This window comes from Opisthocomus hoazin, chromosome 30 (assembly GCF_030867145.1).
Source record: "Opisthocomus hoazin isolate bOpiHoa1 chromosome 30, bOpiHoa1.hap1, whole genome shotgun sequence".
Taxonomy (NCBI): Eukaryota; Metazoa; Chordata; class Aves; order Opisthocomiformes; family Opisthocomidae; genus Opisthocomus; species Opisthocomus hoazin.
This window is the reverse complement of record NC_134443.1, coordinates 1,958,963-1,974,750: the sequence shown is the minus strand read 5'-3', so window position 1 is coordinate 1,974,750 and position 15,788 is coordinate 1,958,963. Positions and strand designations below refer to the sequence as shown.

At 61.2% G+C, this 15,788-nt stretch overlaps 1 protein-coding gene across 1 annotated transcript; it reads right to left on the bottom strand.

Moving 5' to 3' along the window:
- Window positions 1-155: 155 nt before the first annotated feature.
- LOC142365031 (methanethiol oxidase-like) lies at window positions 156-4,054 on the bottom strand. The gene is made up of 10 exons (XM_075445434.1): window positions 3,932-4,054; window positions 3,430-3,615; window positions 3,024-3,144; window positions 2,621-2,803; window positions 1,886-2,064; window positions 1,219-1,297; window positions 997-1,118; window positions 789-881; window positions 516-634; window positions 156-399 (listed from the first exon to the last, which is right to left on the bottom strand). Exons 2-10 carry the CDS (start codon window positions 3,595-3,597, stop codon window positions 237-239), a joined length of 1,227 nt encoding a protein of 408 aa, XP_075301549.1. The 5' UTR covers window positions 3,598-3,615; window positions 3,932-4,054; the 3' UTR covers window positions 156-236.
- Between the last annotated feature and the right edge of the window lie 11,734 nt (window positions 4,055-15,788).

Here is a 15,788-nt window from a genome sequence, read left to right as displayed (position 1 = left end):
CCCTGCTTGGGCTGGGGGACCCACAGAGGGCCCTGCCAACTCCACCATGCTGGGATTCTGGGATTCTGGGGGGGAGAGCGGCAGAGGAGGAGGAAGAGGAGGAGGGCGGCAGCCTCTCAGCTTTATTTGCACAAGCGCGGGGTGCTGGGGTCTGCGGTGGTTTGCCGGGCTCTGAACCCCGCAGCCCTCACGCGCCGGGGTCCTGGGCGCGGGGGGCTGTGGGGCAGCGGGGGGGGCTACAGCCAGATGTCAGAGGTGCAGTCCCCGCCGGGGTAGCGGACCTCGTGCGCCAGGCAGGGCCCGCCCGGCTCCCTCCCGAAGTCCACCAGGAAGCTCTCGTTGGCCGTCAGGCCACCGCGCTCCGCGTCCACGTCCAGCTGCAGCATGACGGAGCCGTCCCTGCGCGGGGGCGAGGGCGGGGGCTGGGGGAGCCGGCGGGACCTGCCCCCGCGCCCACCGAGCTGCGGGGTCCGCGCCGGCCCAGCTCGCACAACCGTCCTCGTTAGTCCCCTTACCTGACGAGGTCGGGGTAGAACTGCCGGTCCCAGGCGCTGTAGAGCGACGTGGTGACGTAGAGCCTCCTCCCGTCCAAGCTGAGCTGGATCATCTGGGGCCCCCCTGGCACCCTCTTCCCCTGGGGGTGGGAGGAGGAGCGGGAGGGTGCTGGGCCGGCGGAGCGGGACGCTGTGTCCGTCCCGGGGGACGCGGCGGGGCAGAGGCGCGAGGACCCGCTCCCGGCCTTGCCACCGCCGCCTGGGCTGGGGCTGCGGGGAGACGGCCGAGCTCACCTTGATGAAGAACGGGTCCGGCTGGCTCTGCAGCTCCTCGTCCCCGCGCACGGTCACGGGCCCTCCCTTGGTGACGCTGCCGCCCACAAAGACCTGCAGAGACCAGAGCTCTGGGTGGCCGGGACAGCGAGGAGGGGGCCGACCCCGGCCGTCCCCCGGAGATGGGGAAAGGCGTCGGGGTGCGCCCGGGAGCCGGCGGCCGCCTCACCTGCCCCACCAGCTTGGGCCTGCGGGTGTCGGAGATGTCGTACTGGCGGACGTCTCCGTGCAGCCAGTTGCTGAAGTACAGGAACCTGTCGTCCAGCGAGATGAGGATGTCGGTGATGAAGCCTTGGGGAGGGTACGACAGAGCTGCACACGCGGCGGCGGCACCGGCAGCGCCCGGGGAAGCCGGGGAGCACCTCGGCACCCGGCCCGGGGACGCACTGACCTGGCATCTCCGGGAGCAGCCACCCCTCCACCTTCTTGCTGGGGACCTGGATCACCTTCTCGGCCGCCCAGTCTCCTCGCTGCAGAGGTGCGGGACAGAGCACGGCCCCGGGGGGCTCAGCGCGTGGGGCACGGGCAGGACAAGGCCCGACGCGGATGCTGCGTCCGCACGTCCACCACCTCTTGTCTCCGGCTGCGGCTCAGCTGCTTGGCCGGGCGCCTCGGGCTCTGTGCAGCCAGGGGGGAGACGGGCTCTGGGCCGGGGGGGAGGGCTGGGGGGGCCAAAAACTTGTCTAACTTTCCAGCTAGATTAGCTGGTTTGGTGAAAGATGTTCTCTCTCCTCACCCGGTTCGTCGTCACGCACAACAACAGACACCGAGAAGAACTGAGCTGTTGTAAATCCACAACGGAGGTGTAAATAAATCTCCTTTAAATTGAACAACTTCAGCCCGAGCTGCTGCCAGTCAGGACAGGTCCTCTGGCGAGGCTGCCCCAGGCCAGCCCACGTTCTGGGTGCAGAGAGGCGGCTGCACGGCGCGGGGCGGCGGGTGGGTGCGGCGGCAGGGGGCACGGCGGGGGATCGGGGAGCAGGACGCTGCACGGAGCGGTGCGGCTCGGCCAGCCGAGGGGCAGCACCCCGCTCCCCCCGGCCCCGCGGAGCACGTACCTCCGTCTTGTAGAAGCGGTGGATGGCGCTGCTGATGGTGCAGCCCACGAAGCCCTCGGCGGCGGCCGGGTTGTGGAGGAAGCGGATCTCCAGGGGCGCCGCGTCCTCGCCCACGTCGATGGCCTGGACGTAGGTGCGAGTGGTCCAGTCCCAGACGTTGAGGCGGCGTCCGTAGCGCCCTGGGAGGGGGAATCGGAGGGGCTGCGGCGCGGGGCAGGGTCTCAAGCAGATGCGCTACGGGTTCAGGTGAGGCCGCAGCCCCGGTAGCTCCCCGCAGGGACAACCCCGCGTCTCCGCACCAGCACACGCCGGTTGCCTGGGACCTCGGCAAAAGCCACGGGACGGTGCCCAGCACCCAGCAGGGACCGTCTCCCTGGGACAGGGCTGGGAAGGGCAGCGTAACCCTACGGGGGGAGGCTTCATCCTGCATCCCCACGGCCAAAACCCAGCCCCACGTACAGCTCAGCAGCAGCAGCCATGGACTGCCTTGGGCTGAACTTCTGGTGCTTGCATCTAAAGTGGGTTCATGGTAAATGGGCTGGGCTTGTCCTTTTTAAATCCATGGGATCTCTAGGAATTGGCGTGAAATTCGCTTTGCCAGCAAGCTGTCCTGGACAACGTTACGTCCGTCCGGCTGCCAGCTCCCAGTGGCAACAGCAGAGGGCTGAAATCCGGCCCTCTCGCAGTCCTGCTCAGCATCTCTCACCCGGAGCATAGAAACGAGAGTTGTCTCACCTTTCTTCAGATCATTTGGGTCAAACCCATATCCCAGGCATTTTGGGATTCCCCACTCAGTGCTGATCAGGACGTTATGGCGTGGCTGGTACCAGAAGTCATAACCCATTGGGGGGATCTTGTCCCCTTTCTCCCAGTTCCCCTTGATCTCGAAGGTCTCTCCGTCCAGCAGAATAAAGCCACCTGATGCAAAATCAAACCCACAACAGTAGTGAGAAAATCCTCCAGGTTAACAGTTTACGTCTTGTAAAACAAGCAGTGTCAGACAGAGGAGCCCGTTGCGGACCGGGCTGCTGAACGGGCTGCAAGACCTGGACGAAGCCTCCAGGACAGCTCTGGATGTGGGAACTGTTCCTCCCATCCCAGTACCCTGTCCCTGGCAGACCGGGGGGGGCTGGGGTACCTTTCCCGCTGCCGGCCGGGTCTCCCAGGGTGCTGATCATGATTTCACCGCTGCCCAGGCAGTGGGAGGTGTGGGGGTAGCCCAGGCCACACTTCCAGAAGATGTCCTCTGGGTCGACAACCTGCGGGGAGTTCACCGGCACCGTCACCTCCTCTGTGCCGGGCGAGCCGGGTGTTCGCTGCTGCGCAGAACGCGGGTTCACAAGCCCGGTGTTACCCCGTGGCACGGCTGGGCAGCTGTGGAACCACCACCTCCCACAGCCTTCCCGTGCTGTCGTCCAGACACCGGGCTCCCACTGAGCTCTCAGAAGTACCCCAACGCCTCTTGGCCAAGCCGTTCCCGCAGCCAGAAGCCACCATCCCACACCTTGAGCCTTCAGCACGTATCGGCACCACCTCCAAGGTACCTTGAAAAGCCTGGGAGCTCGCGGGTCGGTTCCCACGTCCACCACGTAGATGCGGGAGGAGATCAAGCTGGGGAGGATCAGGCGGTTCCGCTTCTTGGTGGCGTCCCCGAAGCAGCTGCTGCAGGCGTTCCAGCCCGAGTGGTGCAGCTCGTCGCCCACGTTGGGCATGGGCAGGCGGTGGATCACCTGCAACGTCCCAGCCCTGCTCGCGCTCTGCCAAGCGCAGGACGACAGCCCGCGGGGCTCAGCGCGCTGCGGAGCCCAGCGCAGGCTCAGGGTGCCTCCAGCATGGCAGAGCGGAGCGATGGGGCACAGGGGATCCCAAGGATGGGGCGCGGAGGGAATTTGAGATGACTTCGTAAGCACAGGAAGGCTCAGAGCCTTGGGGAGAACGGGAGGGGCGTCAGCCTCCGGTACGGAGCCAGCAGCTTTGGGGAGCACGAAGGACAAGCACTGAGCTGCTTCCCAGGCCAGTTCAGTACCGAGACAAAGCGTTTGGTACCTGGCAATAGTGCAGAGATTTGGGGTTGACATCCACAGTGGCCAGAAAGTCGGGTTTCTGCCTCCCAGTGTTCCTGTAGATGCAGGGCACGTACACAATCTCCTCCCGGGGACCTTTGAAGAGAGAAACGTTGCCTGAGCATCATCAAAAACCGTCTTTGACAGAATAAAACCCTGGCAGGACTCTCTGGTCAGCCTAGATCTCCCGCCCGGGCAGCCGGCCTGTTCCCCCATACGCATGGGGCAGTTGGATCTGCACCTCTCTGCCGTGCCAGCGGCACGAGGCTGGGCTCTGCTCGGAGGGGACTGCTTTGCGGGGGCTCGGGCTGATTCAGATCCCTTGCCCTGGGAAGGGATCTCTGGACCTCAGAGTCCCGAAGGAGGCCCACAGCTTTGGGATCACCCCGTGCCTGCGAGGACACACCAGCCCTTCCCCAAGCCTATCAGTCACGTGAATCAAACCACATCGTGTCTCATTTCCATCACATCGGCACAGAATAAGCCTTAAAACCCCACGAGCAGTGCTTGCCAGGCTGAAGTCAAAGGCAGAAAGTGCCCTAAGCCCCTGCGCAGTCCCACAGCCCCACCGAGCAGCGAAAATCTGCGGTGAGGCAGTGGAGCAAGAGCTCCCTGCCTGCAGGGCATCCCGCTGGCACAGGGAGAAGGGCCCTGCCCCAGGGGCGTCCTCCAGCTGCTGCTCCGGTGCTCCCAGGCTTTGCTGGGAAATGGCTTTGCTCCGGGACCCGAGCACTGCCCAGCCCCCAGGCAAGGGAATTCAGACCCCACGGAGTCTCCTGGTCACGGCGGAGGTGGTTCTCGCTCTCGGTTGTGTCGGGATAACGGACCGCCGCAGCGAGGGCTAGCGGGGAGGAACTGGTTTAGGAAATGCTGAGGAAGAGAGCGCGGTGGCAGAGACAGAGCGGTGATCTGGGACCCGTGGATCGGATCCAAAGCAGGTGATGACTGGCTTCGCAACACGCTGCCTCTAGAAAGCTTTGTGCAGCGGTGCCTGCGTCAGTCTCGGGTTCGAGGGCAGCTGCCGATCGCTGAGGGATCCCACCCCTGCAGCGGTACCAGAAGTCGGGGTGTGGGACACAGCCGCAGAACTCCCATCCTCACAGACCTGAGGTGTCCAGAGGACGCTGAGGAGCTCCTCAGCACCTGCCCAGAGCCCGAGCCGCCCGACGTCTGCGCGGCTTCTGGGTGCCAGAGCCACGCAGCACCGCTGGAGCAGCCAGACGGTTCCCAAGGGAACTTGCCAGAGCGGCAGAGTCAGTGGGGTTTGTGCCATTTGCTGTTAATTTAAACCACTGTCCAGCCCTGCCAGCACGTGGGGATGTTTTAAAGACTCATCTCGTCAGCGTTGTTCTCTTGCCTCAAAGATGTTTCAGCGGTAAGAACTGCAGACCCTGAGCAAGCTCCGGAGCTCTCTAAGGTGCCAAGGATGCGTTCGCTAAGCCCTAGAGAAGAGGATTAAGGGAGGGATAGCCAGAGATGATGCATTCATCAGTCTCTCCACATCAGAGCACCAGTTTCGGCAAAGCAGCAAGCAGGATTCTCAGGCAAAGCGTCCAGACATGTAAGGCAGCAGCCCGTGAGGCCGGTTTTACACAAGGAGTCATGCTGTGATCCCAGCCGCCAGGAGCAGAGCGTAACGCCAAGCTCCTGAGGGCCCCTGGAGGAATCATGACAGTCCCCTCACCCTCCCCAGGTTTAGCTCCGGTGGTGGTGGTGTGGGGCTGCAGCAACACAACTGCCTCTGAGAAACCTAAAAATCCCACTTGGCTTTGCACTAGGAAGCTACAGGTGACTTTGCTGCAGGCTATGACCCATCCCAAGCCATCAGAAACCTAAAAAGGTTTGTTCTGACACCAAGCCGCCGTTATGCAATTCATGTCTGGCCTCAGGACAGGCCAGAAGCAAAAGCATCGCTTGCTGGGAGCCTCCTCAGAGAGCGCAGTTAATTGATAATGCCCTCGTGGAAGCACTGTTTTAATCTTCACCCGGATCGCAGACAGCGCGGGGCTCTTCCCTGCCCGCCCTGGGCTCTTCCCTGCCGCCCTGGGTCTCAGACTTGCCTTTCATCGCGTCCAGAGGCGAGGCGAAGCCGGGACCACACGCTCCGCACGTTTCTGTGTTGAGAAGAACAGAAACAAACACATCAGGCAACAGCGAGCTCTGTTAACCCCCTTCCTCCGCAGGAACCGCTCGCTGGCGTGGCTGCGCCCGCGCCCGCTCCGTGGCAATGTCCGAGGAGAATCGGGACGCGTCCAGACGACCCCCGACAGGCGGGGGGCTCTGGGCAGCCACGAAGGCCAGCGAGGTGCTTCCCGTGCGGGCAGGTACACGGCTCAGCGCCGCGTCTCTCCGCGCTGCATCCACCGTGTCCCTGGCGCGGAGAGGAAGGGCTGCTCGACGTGCGCAGGGCAACGCCAGGCTCGTGTGGCCTCAAGGAGATGCTGAGAGCTCTTGTGGTTCTTCTGGGAGGAGGAGGAGGAGGGGAGGCAGCGAGGAAGAAAGACAGTATGTCGGGGCTGCTGCGCCAGGGGCAGAGGGAGAGGAGAGGATGCTCCTGGGAGCCGAACGGGGAGAGAGCATCCCATCGCTGCCGGGCGAGGAGAGGGGTGAGCCGAGCCCCGGGCTCTGCTCTGCGGCTCCTCCTGAGCCTCTCTGGGATGGCGGCACTTTGCTGTGCCTTGGTCTGGGGGCACTAAGGGAAAGCTTTCCCGCAGAAAGCCCCGTTCCCACCCAAGACGGTCGGTGCTCGAGGCATCAGCCCCCCTGCCAGCCCCCAGCCCCATCCTGGCATCCCCACCACGCCGCTGCGGGGCTCCGGGCCACTGCGAACCCTGCCAGCCCCGTTCTCCGAGAGACTTCAAAACTGCTGACAAAATCGTCCTTAACGCAGCTGAACGAGAGCTTCTTGGGAGACAACAGCCACCACCACCAGGACCCCCCTGCCCCGCTTGCAACAGCCAGCCCGAGGAGAGCGAGGAACCCCCCAGCTAAACTGTACGACCCTGCTCTGCCGTGTCAGATCCTGACTTGGTTTTGTTCTTACTCGTTTTATCACCGGTGCCCCTGCTCCTCCAGGGAAGCGCTCCCACCTGCAGCACCGAGAAGCCACCCCTCCTGCTTGCTTCTCCCTGCTCCTTCGATTACTGCTGCAGAAACAGCCCCATCGAAGCCCGGCTTTGCACCGAGGCCCCCCTGCCACGGAACCTCTGCCCGCAGCAAGCACGGCCTGCACGGGCTGCAGGTGAATAAACGAGAGAACGGGTAGAACTCTTAATCGTCAGTCCACCTACACGCTTCCTGGCACTTTTAGAGAGGAAACCCTGTCCTGGCCAGAGAAAACACCACGCTCATCCCCACGTTTCTTCTTACTTCATGTCTCTGGGTGTCAGAGCAACAAAACCACGAGACCCAGCTCCAGACAAGTTCAGGAGGACTCGGAGCAGAGCCCACGGCCAGAAGACAGAAAGCCACCAACCGTCCCAAGGCTTCTCCTCCTGAGAGCAAGCTGCAGTCACCGCAAGCATCTCCTACCTGTGCTGGAGGCCGGGCTGGATCCCTCCGGCTGCTGAGCAGCGCAGGGAGACGATGCTGCCTGCATTCTGCCTGCTAGGAGCAAGGCAAGAGAGAAGACGCAGCTCCACGGGGGTTCAGATGTACCGGGAGCAGGACGGGGAGAAGGAGGGTTTGCAAGAAGGATGCCAAGGGGAGGATCCGCACACCTCAGGGTGTGGGAGGCACCGGGGCAGCCTTCAGCGTCTTACAGCACTGGAAACGTGCAGGGAAGCAACTTCAGCGCTCCCAGAACCTCCTCCCCTCCCAGAGGGGTAGGGGACGTGGCTCTGGCTGACCTGCACAGGGCACACGTTCGTGCGCACCGGAAAAGCGAGGGCTTTCAGCGGTGAAGGGAAAGCTCCTCTCCTCCGATTCCCTGTGAGAAGCAGGGTCTCGAGTCTCCCCGGGGCGCTGACGGGGTGCCCCTGGCGAGAGACGGGCAAGCACTGCGTTCCCAACCACAGAAATAATTCTACGAGGTTGCAGATGTTAATCACGAGTGAAAATGAAAAGTGAGAACTGGGTTTCTTTTAATTGCAGGATGAGTGTTTACGTCAGGAGGTTAATTTGCTGGCTGGAGGAGGGCAGAAGCCGTGTAACAGTTCTCCCCATGACACATCTGGCTTAGTCAGCATCTGCTGCTGCGGCTGCTGCGAAGCTGGGCGTCCGCCGGCGTGTCCCGTACGGGCTGAGCGGGGCACGCTCGGCGGCCAGAGCCACGCCTGTGCCGGCCGGTCGCTGCCTGGTCCTCTCCAGCGCGCAGCCCAGGTGAGGGCTCAGAAGCCAGCGAGCTCAGAGTCAGTCGCTGCCGTCAGAGGCTCTCAGCCCGTCGCACCAGAAGATTGCCACCAAAAAGACCGATGGCCTTGGCTCAGTCTGTGCCACGCTCACCTGCTCGGTCTCACCTGTCTGTAGCTGAGGTGTGGAGCACACTGCGGAGGTCAGCACATCGCCCTGTGTCTCACCTTGCCTCTGGCCACGGAAAGCTTCTCCAGGAGGCCCCAGGGCTTAAATGCAAAGGACAAGGCAGGTACGAGCAGCAGCCCAGCTTCACCCGGACCGCGCACGCACCTTCCAGCCATCCGCCGCAGAAATGTCGCGGCGGCAGGTCAGCACGGCTGCCGTAGGAGGAGTGCGTCCCTCCGGGGACGGGGCGATGCCAGCGGCGTCCGTCCTCACGGACTGCTGCTGCTGGAAGCTGCGAAGGACTTGGCGGGTGCTGGCACCAGGGAGAAGGGCATCCTCTGCACGGTGGTTACATATAAACACCCACCAGAGGCAACGCAGCACCCAGCGTCAGCCACCCCACCTCTCCGCCACCCTCGCGGCGCGGCAGACGCCCCGCGTTCCGCACTCCTCTGCATAACCCACGCACAGCGCAGGGCAGAGGCCCACGCTCCCTGAAACACGGAAACCAGCACCCAGCGACCGGGACACAGGCCTTGGAGGGGATGCAGGGGTTTGCTCGTACCAGCAGAACGACGTCCGCAGCCGTCCGGCTCGGGCAGAGCATGGCCTGACGGTGGGAGGAGGAGCTGGGTCCCCTCTGCTGCGCTGCCGCCTCATCTCCACGGCTCAGCTGCAGCTCGAAGCCGCGGCCGAGGCCTCGCCTCGCTGTGCGACCACCTGCAAGGCAGAGAGGGCGGTCAGTCGGCAGCGTGAGGGACAGCAGACTCCGATCAACCCCCTAACCGTGGCCGCGAGGCGAGGGAGCACTTCCCCGCGTCAGCGTGGACGCTGCCTGGCCCCGTCCCAAGGAGGGGTCCCCAGGGCGGACTCAGCCCAGCGACCGCCGGCCACCGGGACCGTGCGCTGGCACGGGGCTGTGCGCTGGCCGGGCTCTCCCCGCAGCCAGCGGGCTGGAGCAGGCAGCTCCACCAGACACGGGCGCTGCGGGGTCTGAAGGCAGGCGAGGGACATCTCGCCAAAGCCACCGCAGCAGTGGGGACGTCCCCGGGAAGCCCTCGGACAAGGCAGCTCTGTGGGACCGCGGCCGGGTGCCCCACTCAAGCCATCGCGGTGCCGAGCAGCAGCACCCCAGGGTGCACAAGAGAGCTGTAGCCACGTGTTTGCCGCCGAGCGGTGCGAAGGAAGTAAATGAAGTCGTGTTCTTCCAAGGCAAACACACAGAAGGCAAAAACTTAGAAGGATCCTCTTTGTACCCTCATTACTGCAAGCTCCAAACTCATTATGGTTTTGGCCGCAAACTGCACCCTTGTGAAGACGCTCAGGGCAAACGGGACGCACGGCAGGACGCACGGCTGTGCGGCAGGGCTCTGCAGGCCAGCGGCTGCCGTCCTGTGCAGCAAACAGGCTTCCACGGTGCGAGTGGGATCTGACGTCCCACACAGCGCGTGATAATCAGAACCGTCTACGACTCCAAGAACGACATCTCGCCTTGGTGAACGCCGCAGGATGCAGGAGGACAGTCTGCTGAGCATGAGAGGGACGAAGGTCATTTTGCCAGCCTCGTATTAACCGTCTGCAGAGTGCTCCGGGGGAAAACCCTCACTTTACTCCGCCTCAGCTGTGCCAAGACCACGCTGCCCGCGTGAACTGAGCAAGCTGAAGTCAAGGTTCTCCCCAGCAGCAAGCCGGCCACTTCACCATCACAACAGACTGCACTGGAGTGTCTACTGAATGTGTTCCTTCGATCCTGCACGCACCTTGAAGTAAGCCTACTAAACCCACACGCTTGGTCTGGGTGAGGAGAGCAATACGTGGCTTTGACAAGGGACGTTTCTTTGGGGCAGAAGAAGAACAAACGCCGCCAGGTTTCGCTATAAAACGTGCGCCTGCAAGAGTGACCACACAGAAGGGACAAGCAACGGCAAGGCCGACCAGAAGCTTCCAGGAAGACGAGCAGGCTCTCTTGCACAGCCTTGGGGATTTTCAAAGCCCTCGTCCTCTCATTAACCACTGCTGGCATCGGTTTTCCCCGGAAATAAATCTGAAAGGCTTCGACGAAATAAGAGACGTGAAGATGCAGCTGATGCGAAGAACAACTTTATTCGTGTGTAAAGCAGCACACCAGAGCAAACCAGTGTCAGGGAACAGGCACCTCTTTCCAGGACAAAGCACTCCATACCCCTTCGGCTGTGACGCACACCGAGCCAAGGCCGCGGCAAGGGGCCCGAGAGGGCTCTCGTGCCAGGGAAGACGATCCAGGAGCAGCCTGGCTGGCGAACAGGAACTCGCCGGACCGGGCACTTCACTTTCTGCCGAAGGCCCTGTGCGCAGAGCACGTTTCTGCACCTCAGCGATGGCCCTGGGCTCTGCCCTCTGCATCACGCCCGGCACCGCTTTGCCCGGAAAACACGCCACGTGTCTCTGCTCACTGGTCTGCCTGAACCAAACCCTCGCGACAAGGCAGAGCTGCCGTAGCCCAGCTTAGCAGAAATCCAGACTCCAGCAACGAGCGGGCACCCCCAGACCCAGCTGCCCTACGCTCTTTCCCAACGGCCGCACTACAGCAGAGAGAGGACGGGGGTCTTTCGCCTGGCGCCTAGGCCCGGATGTCCGAGCTGGAATCTCCAGAAGGGAAGCGGATGACACGGGCAAGGCAAGGCCCGTTGGGTTCCTTTCCAAAATCCACCAGGAAGTTCTTGTTCACGGTCAGGCCTCCTTGCTCAGTGTCCACATCAAGCTGCAGCATGACAGAGCCTTCCCTGCCAGGGGACGAGAGCGCAGCCATTACAGACAGGCAAACCACCGTCCTGTTCAAGAGATCCTGCCCTTCGCCCTCCTGTCCCGCATCGAGGGAGAGGCTTCCTTTCTCCCTTCACATCTCGTCTTCGACGGGGAGCAGGGAGCGCAGGCTCAGCTTCAGCTTTTCTCCTGAATTCTCACTGGAGGTGAGCAAACGGCTACGCACGACGTGACGGCCCGGCTGGAGCTTGCCTTTGTGTTGGAGAGCACTGTCTGCTTTGCTAAATCAAAGCGTCACCGCTGGGTGCACGGGGGGAACTTGCAGCAGAGCCTGGCTGGGCTCTCAGAGACCCACGGACGGATTCGTGCCACCACCAGACCCAAACACTTCTGCTCTCCCAAGCAAAACCCTGGCACTGCAGCTCTGCACGGGCAGCTGCTGCCCCTTGCCCGGCCAGAGAAGTCTGTGAGTCAGCCGCATGGGCAACTCAACGCGAGGAAGCTGTGGGGATGGCGTCAGGAAAGCCCGTCCCCCTGCCATCACAAACGCGCCCTTGCAGCCCCCCAGACGAGGCACAGTTCCCGTTTCTAGCAGAGAGGCCACGCACAGAGGCCCTTTGCCTCCCCAGCGTTTCTTACTTGACCAAGTTCGGGTAGAACTGCTTGTCCCACGAGCTGTAGAAGGAGTTGGTGACGTACAGCCTCTTGCCATCCACGCTGAGCTGCATCTTACTGGGGCCGCCGTACACCCTCTTGCACTGAAGGCACAACAGACAGCAGTGATGCTCCTGGCTTCTTTCTTGCAGCAGCCAAGCACAAGCAGCCGCAGCGCAGCAGAGCACGGCGCAGCAGAGCCGGGCGGCTGCCTCCCGGCCCCTCCTAACGCAGGCAAGCTACCAGAGGCTGCAGACACACGGGCCACCGCTCTGGAGAGCTTCCCCAGAAACCCCGGGCAGAGCACGAGCACAGCCGAAGGCCAAAGGACACCGGCGGGCAAAGGCGACGCAGAACTCACCTTCACCACCAAGGGCTCCGGCTGGCACTTCAGCTCTTCGTCTCTGCACACAGCCACGGGTCCACCCCGGAGGATGCTGCCGCCCACAGACACCTGCAGGCCAGGCAGGTGCAGCCAGCGCTCCACCCCGAGAAATGCAGCTCGTCTTTGAGGTTGGGCATGGGCAGGCGGTGGATCACCTAGGCAGTCAAGGGAGAGTTCGGGTTCACTCGCGGAGGCAGGGAGAAACGGGGACCCTAATGCTGGCAGGCACTCCTGGCTGGGTGGCCTCCACTTGACTGGAGCTGGAGCTGCCTCTGGAGGCTCAGCGAGGATCACACTGCTCCTTTCACTGCCCACTGCTGTCTGCCAGGCTACTGCGTGCAGCCGAGAAATGGGGAGATTCTTTCAAGAGTTCCTCACCCCACGCCGCTAAAGCTCAGGAAATCAGCTATACGAGGAAAGGAGGACTATCACCTTGACAAAACTGGCGCATTGCTCTGCAAACTCCTAAGCCTGGAGGTCAAAATGCGTTAAAAATTTTCACGAGCCCATATTGGCTGCAAGGTGTAAACAGAGAGCCTGCATGACAGCGTGGCTATCAAGTAATCTGATTTTTCCCAGCCAAAAAAGAGTAAATGTCCCAAATCTGGGGGCACTATGAAGCACAGAGCCAGCAGCTAGACACCACCCGATAAATAAGCAGCTGAGACTCACGTACCTGGCCGTAGCACGGAGATCTGGGGTTGAGATCCACGGTGGCCAGGAAGTCAGGCTGGTCGACGCATGTTTCCCTGTAGGTACAGGTCACATAGGCAATCTCCTCTCTAGGAACTGGGTGCATAGAAAGCTTGTGTTAAGACATGCCATGAACCAGCCAGAAAGGACAAAACAAGCTTCAGCTAGGACTGAGCTTATTTTTCTGCATGCTGTGACCTTCCTACGTGCAGCTGAACTAGATGATCATTGCTGGTCCATTCCAGCTGGAACGATTCTAATCCAAAATTATATTCTGTTCTATTCAGTTCTAATTCTATTCCATCTCATCCCATCCCACCCCATCCCATCCCTCCTTGCTCACGACAACTGCCCAACCCTGGTTCCATGACTGACCCAGAGGTAAGAGAACAACACAAGTTATCTCCACACAGTTACAGTTTTCCCCCTTTGGGAGAAGGGACTCAACATACACAGTTAATTAACAGTGGTCTCTGCTAACGCCGAGCTCTTTCCCCAGTGCCCCCCATTCCAAAACCCGCGCAGGAGGACTTGCCTCTCACAACATCCTCGCAGGTGGGGTACTCGTAGCACTGAACTCTGCATCTGTCTGATTTGAGAAGAATAAAATCAGAAATGTCCACACCCTTGAAAGGTGCCCGTGCAGAGACTCGGTCCCGCCCGATGGACCTTCTCCCGCCCCAGCTGTCAACGGGGACCTCTGTACCTTCAGCACCAGTCAGACAGAACGCCCAACCTCAGTCCCAGCTCTCTCCTTCCCGCAGCGCTGCAGAGGAGCAAGCCCACCAGGCCCCGAGTGGGACCCGCTTGCAGGGTGGGACATCTGCAGCCTCAGGCAGCGGCTGGAGCCAGGTCCAGGATGGGGCTACAAGGCTTGGAGCTGCCGCGGGCTGCCGAGCGTCTCTTACCCATGCTGAAGGCCTTCTGCTTCGCTCTCCTCAAGAGCAGAGGTGCTGGAGCTGGAGGTGCAGCTGGGTGCCTGCCTCGCTGGAGTGGGCTGTGCTGTGCCAAGGCTGCTCTCGGGGGGGGGGCCTTATATACAAGGCCAAGGGGTGGGGGGATTAAGCAAGCTGCCAAGGGAGGAGCCATCGCTCCCACGCGTTTGGGAGGTGCCAGACCAGCGCTGTGGCTTGTTTCCGCCTTGCTAACCTCCAATCTAGAGGAGAAATCTGCTGGTCCATGCAGGTCTTTTCCTTGAACATAACCTCCCCTATCAGATCCTGGGGCTCTGCTGACTTCCATGGGGACTTCTTCAGGCTCTGGAGGCCTCATGTCCCAGGGAGACACAAGCTAATTAAAGCCATCCCCCATCCTCAGGTTCCTGCCATACCAATGTGCAGTGGCTGCAAATTCCACACGAGCGATGAGAAGTCCAGTAGATAATCGGCCCCACCAGCAGCCTCCTGGAAATTACAGGGTTTGTACGTACGGAGGCCACCAAAGGCACCTCTGAAATCTGGACCCTGAGAGCTGGGACGTCTCTGTCTGAGGCCTGAGCTGAAGGCATCATTGGCTCCCTGGCATCAACTCAGCAAGCCAGGCCCCGAGGTGCTTCTACCCAGAAAAAAGACTTTTGGAGCTCATAAGGACTGCAAACTGGGATACGGTGCTCACAAGAGGATGGAGGGGGCTCCAACTGTACTGACATCAGAAGAGACTCGAGTAACTGTCTCCATCTCCCAAACAGCCTGAAAACACATCAGGCTAGAAAGGGGTGCCTCAGTAAATACAGCCTGTGCTCGTGTCGATGCAGCACTTACGAGGGCACGACACGCCTGCTGCCTCTCAGTTTTGCATCTCCAGGTGGGAAAGCCAGCCCACCTGCAGAGAAAAGGAACCTCCAGGATTTGGGCAATTCAGCACAGCTACTGCCTGAGCAGAAGCCACTTACTCCCTCCACCTCACTGAAGCAGAATGATGCCATGGAAAACTAATGACAGAGATGTCTCCATGTCCATCTGCTTGGACAAACTGCAGCTCTGAAGGAGAGGACACGGTCAGTCTGCTTGAGGGCTGCGGCCAGGGGAACCTTCTCACCTTGCCCATCACTCCACTGCACAGCTCGCACCCAGGGCCTGATGGCAGCACCAACACTGCACAGTGCCTGGCACCAATGTGGTTGAAATTGGACTAAACTGCCAGAAAACACCCAGGGGAACTTTGGTATCTTAGGGGCTCCGTGCCGGGCGCCTCGGGCAGCCCTGCTCCGAAAATGCGAACGTCTGCAGATAGCTCGCAGGCAGAAAGAGCTAGCCTGGAAAGCTGTTGCTCAGCCTCATCTGCCCATGGCACTGCTCGCACAGAGGCACAGAGACTGGGGCTGCTTGCTTGTCTTGTCCCCTCAAACTTCAAACGTAGCTTAGGTGGTCCGTGCCGGGCGCATCTGGCAGCCCTGCTCCGAAAATGCGAACGTCTGCAGATAGCTCGCAGGCAGAAAGAGCTAGCCTGGAAAGCTGTTGCTCAGCCTCATCTGCCCCTGGCACTGCTCCTGTGCGTCCGTGGTGCCCAGCACCAAAATGCACGTGGGTGTCTTCGAGCTCATACGAGACGTGGCTTCCTAGACAAGCAGCCTCACCGCACACTGTATGCAGGAATAGGACAGAGAAAAAGAGAGAATATGATGAGTGGGAAGCAGAAAACACGGATCGAGAGAGAACTTGAATCAGAGGAATAAAGAAGGCAGGAAAGAGAGATAAAGACAGGGAAGAAGCCGAAAGAAATGGCATTTCTGGCCTCTGCTCGTACCACCCCGGCCTCCCACCCCTTCCCGGCCTTCTTTTTTTGCTGGCCTCTACCCTTGCCCCCGGCCTCCCACCCCTCTGCAGCCTTTTTTTTTTTTTTTGCTGGCCTCTACTCTCTCCTCTGGCCTCCCACCCCTCTGCAGTCTCTCACCTTCTATTTTTCTTGC

Coding starts and splice junctions, on each gene's coding strand:
- LOC142365031 (XM_075445434.1), bottom strand. CDS start 3,597: ATGCCCAACGTGGGCGACGAGCTGCACCACTCGGGCTGGAACGCCTGC. Junction 1,119..1,218: donor GCTGCTCCCGGAGATGCCAG/GTCAGTGCGTCC, acceptor ACCCTCCCCAAG/GCTTCATCACCGACATCCTC. Junction 635..788: donor CGGACCCGTTCTTCATCAAG/GTGAGCTCGGCC, acceptor TCCCACCCCCAG/GGGAAGAGGGTGCCAGGGGG.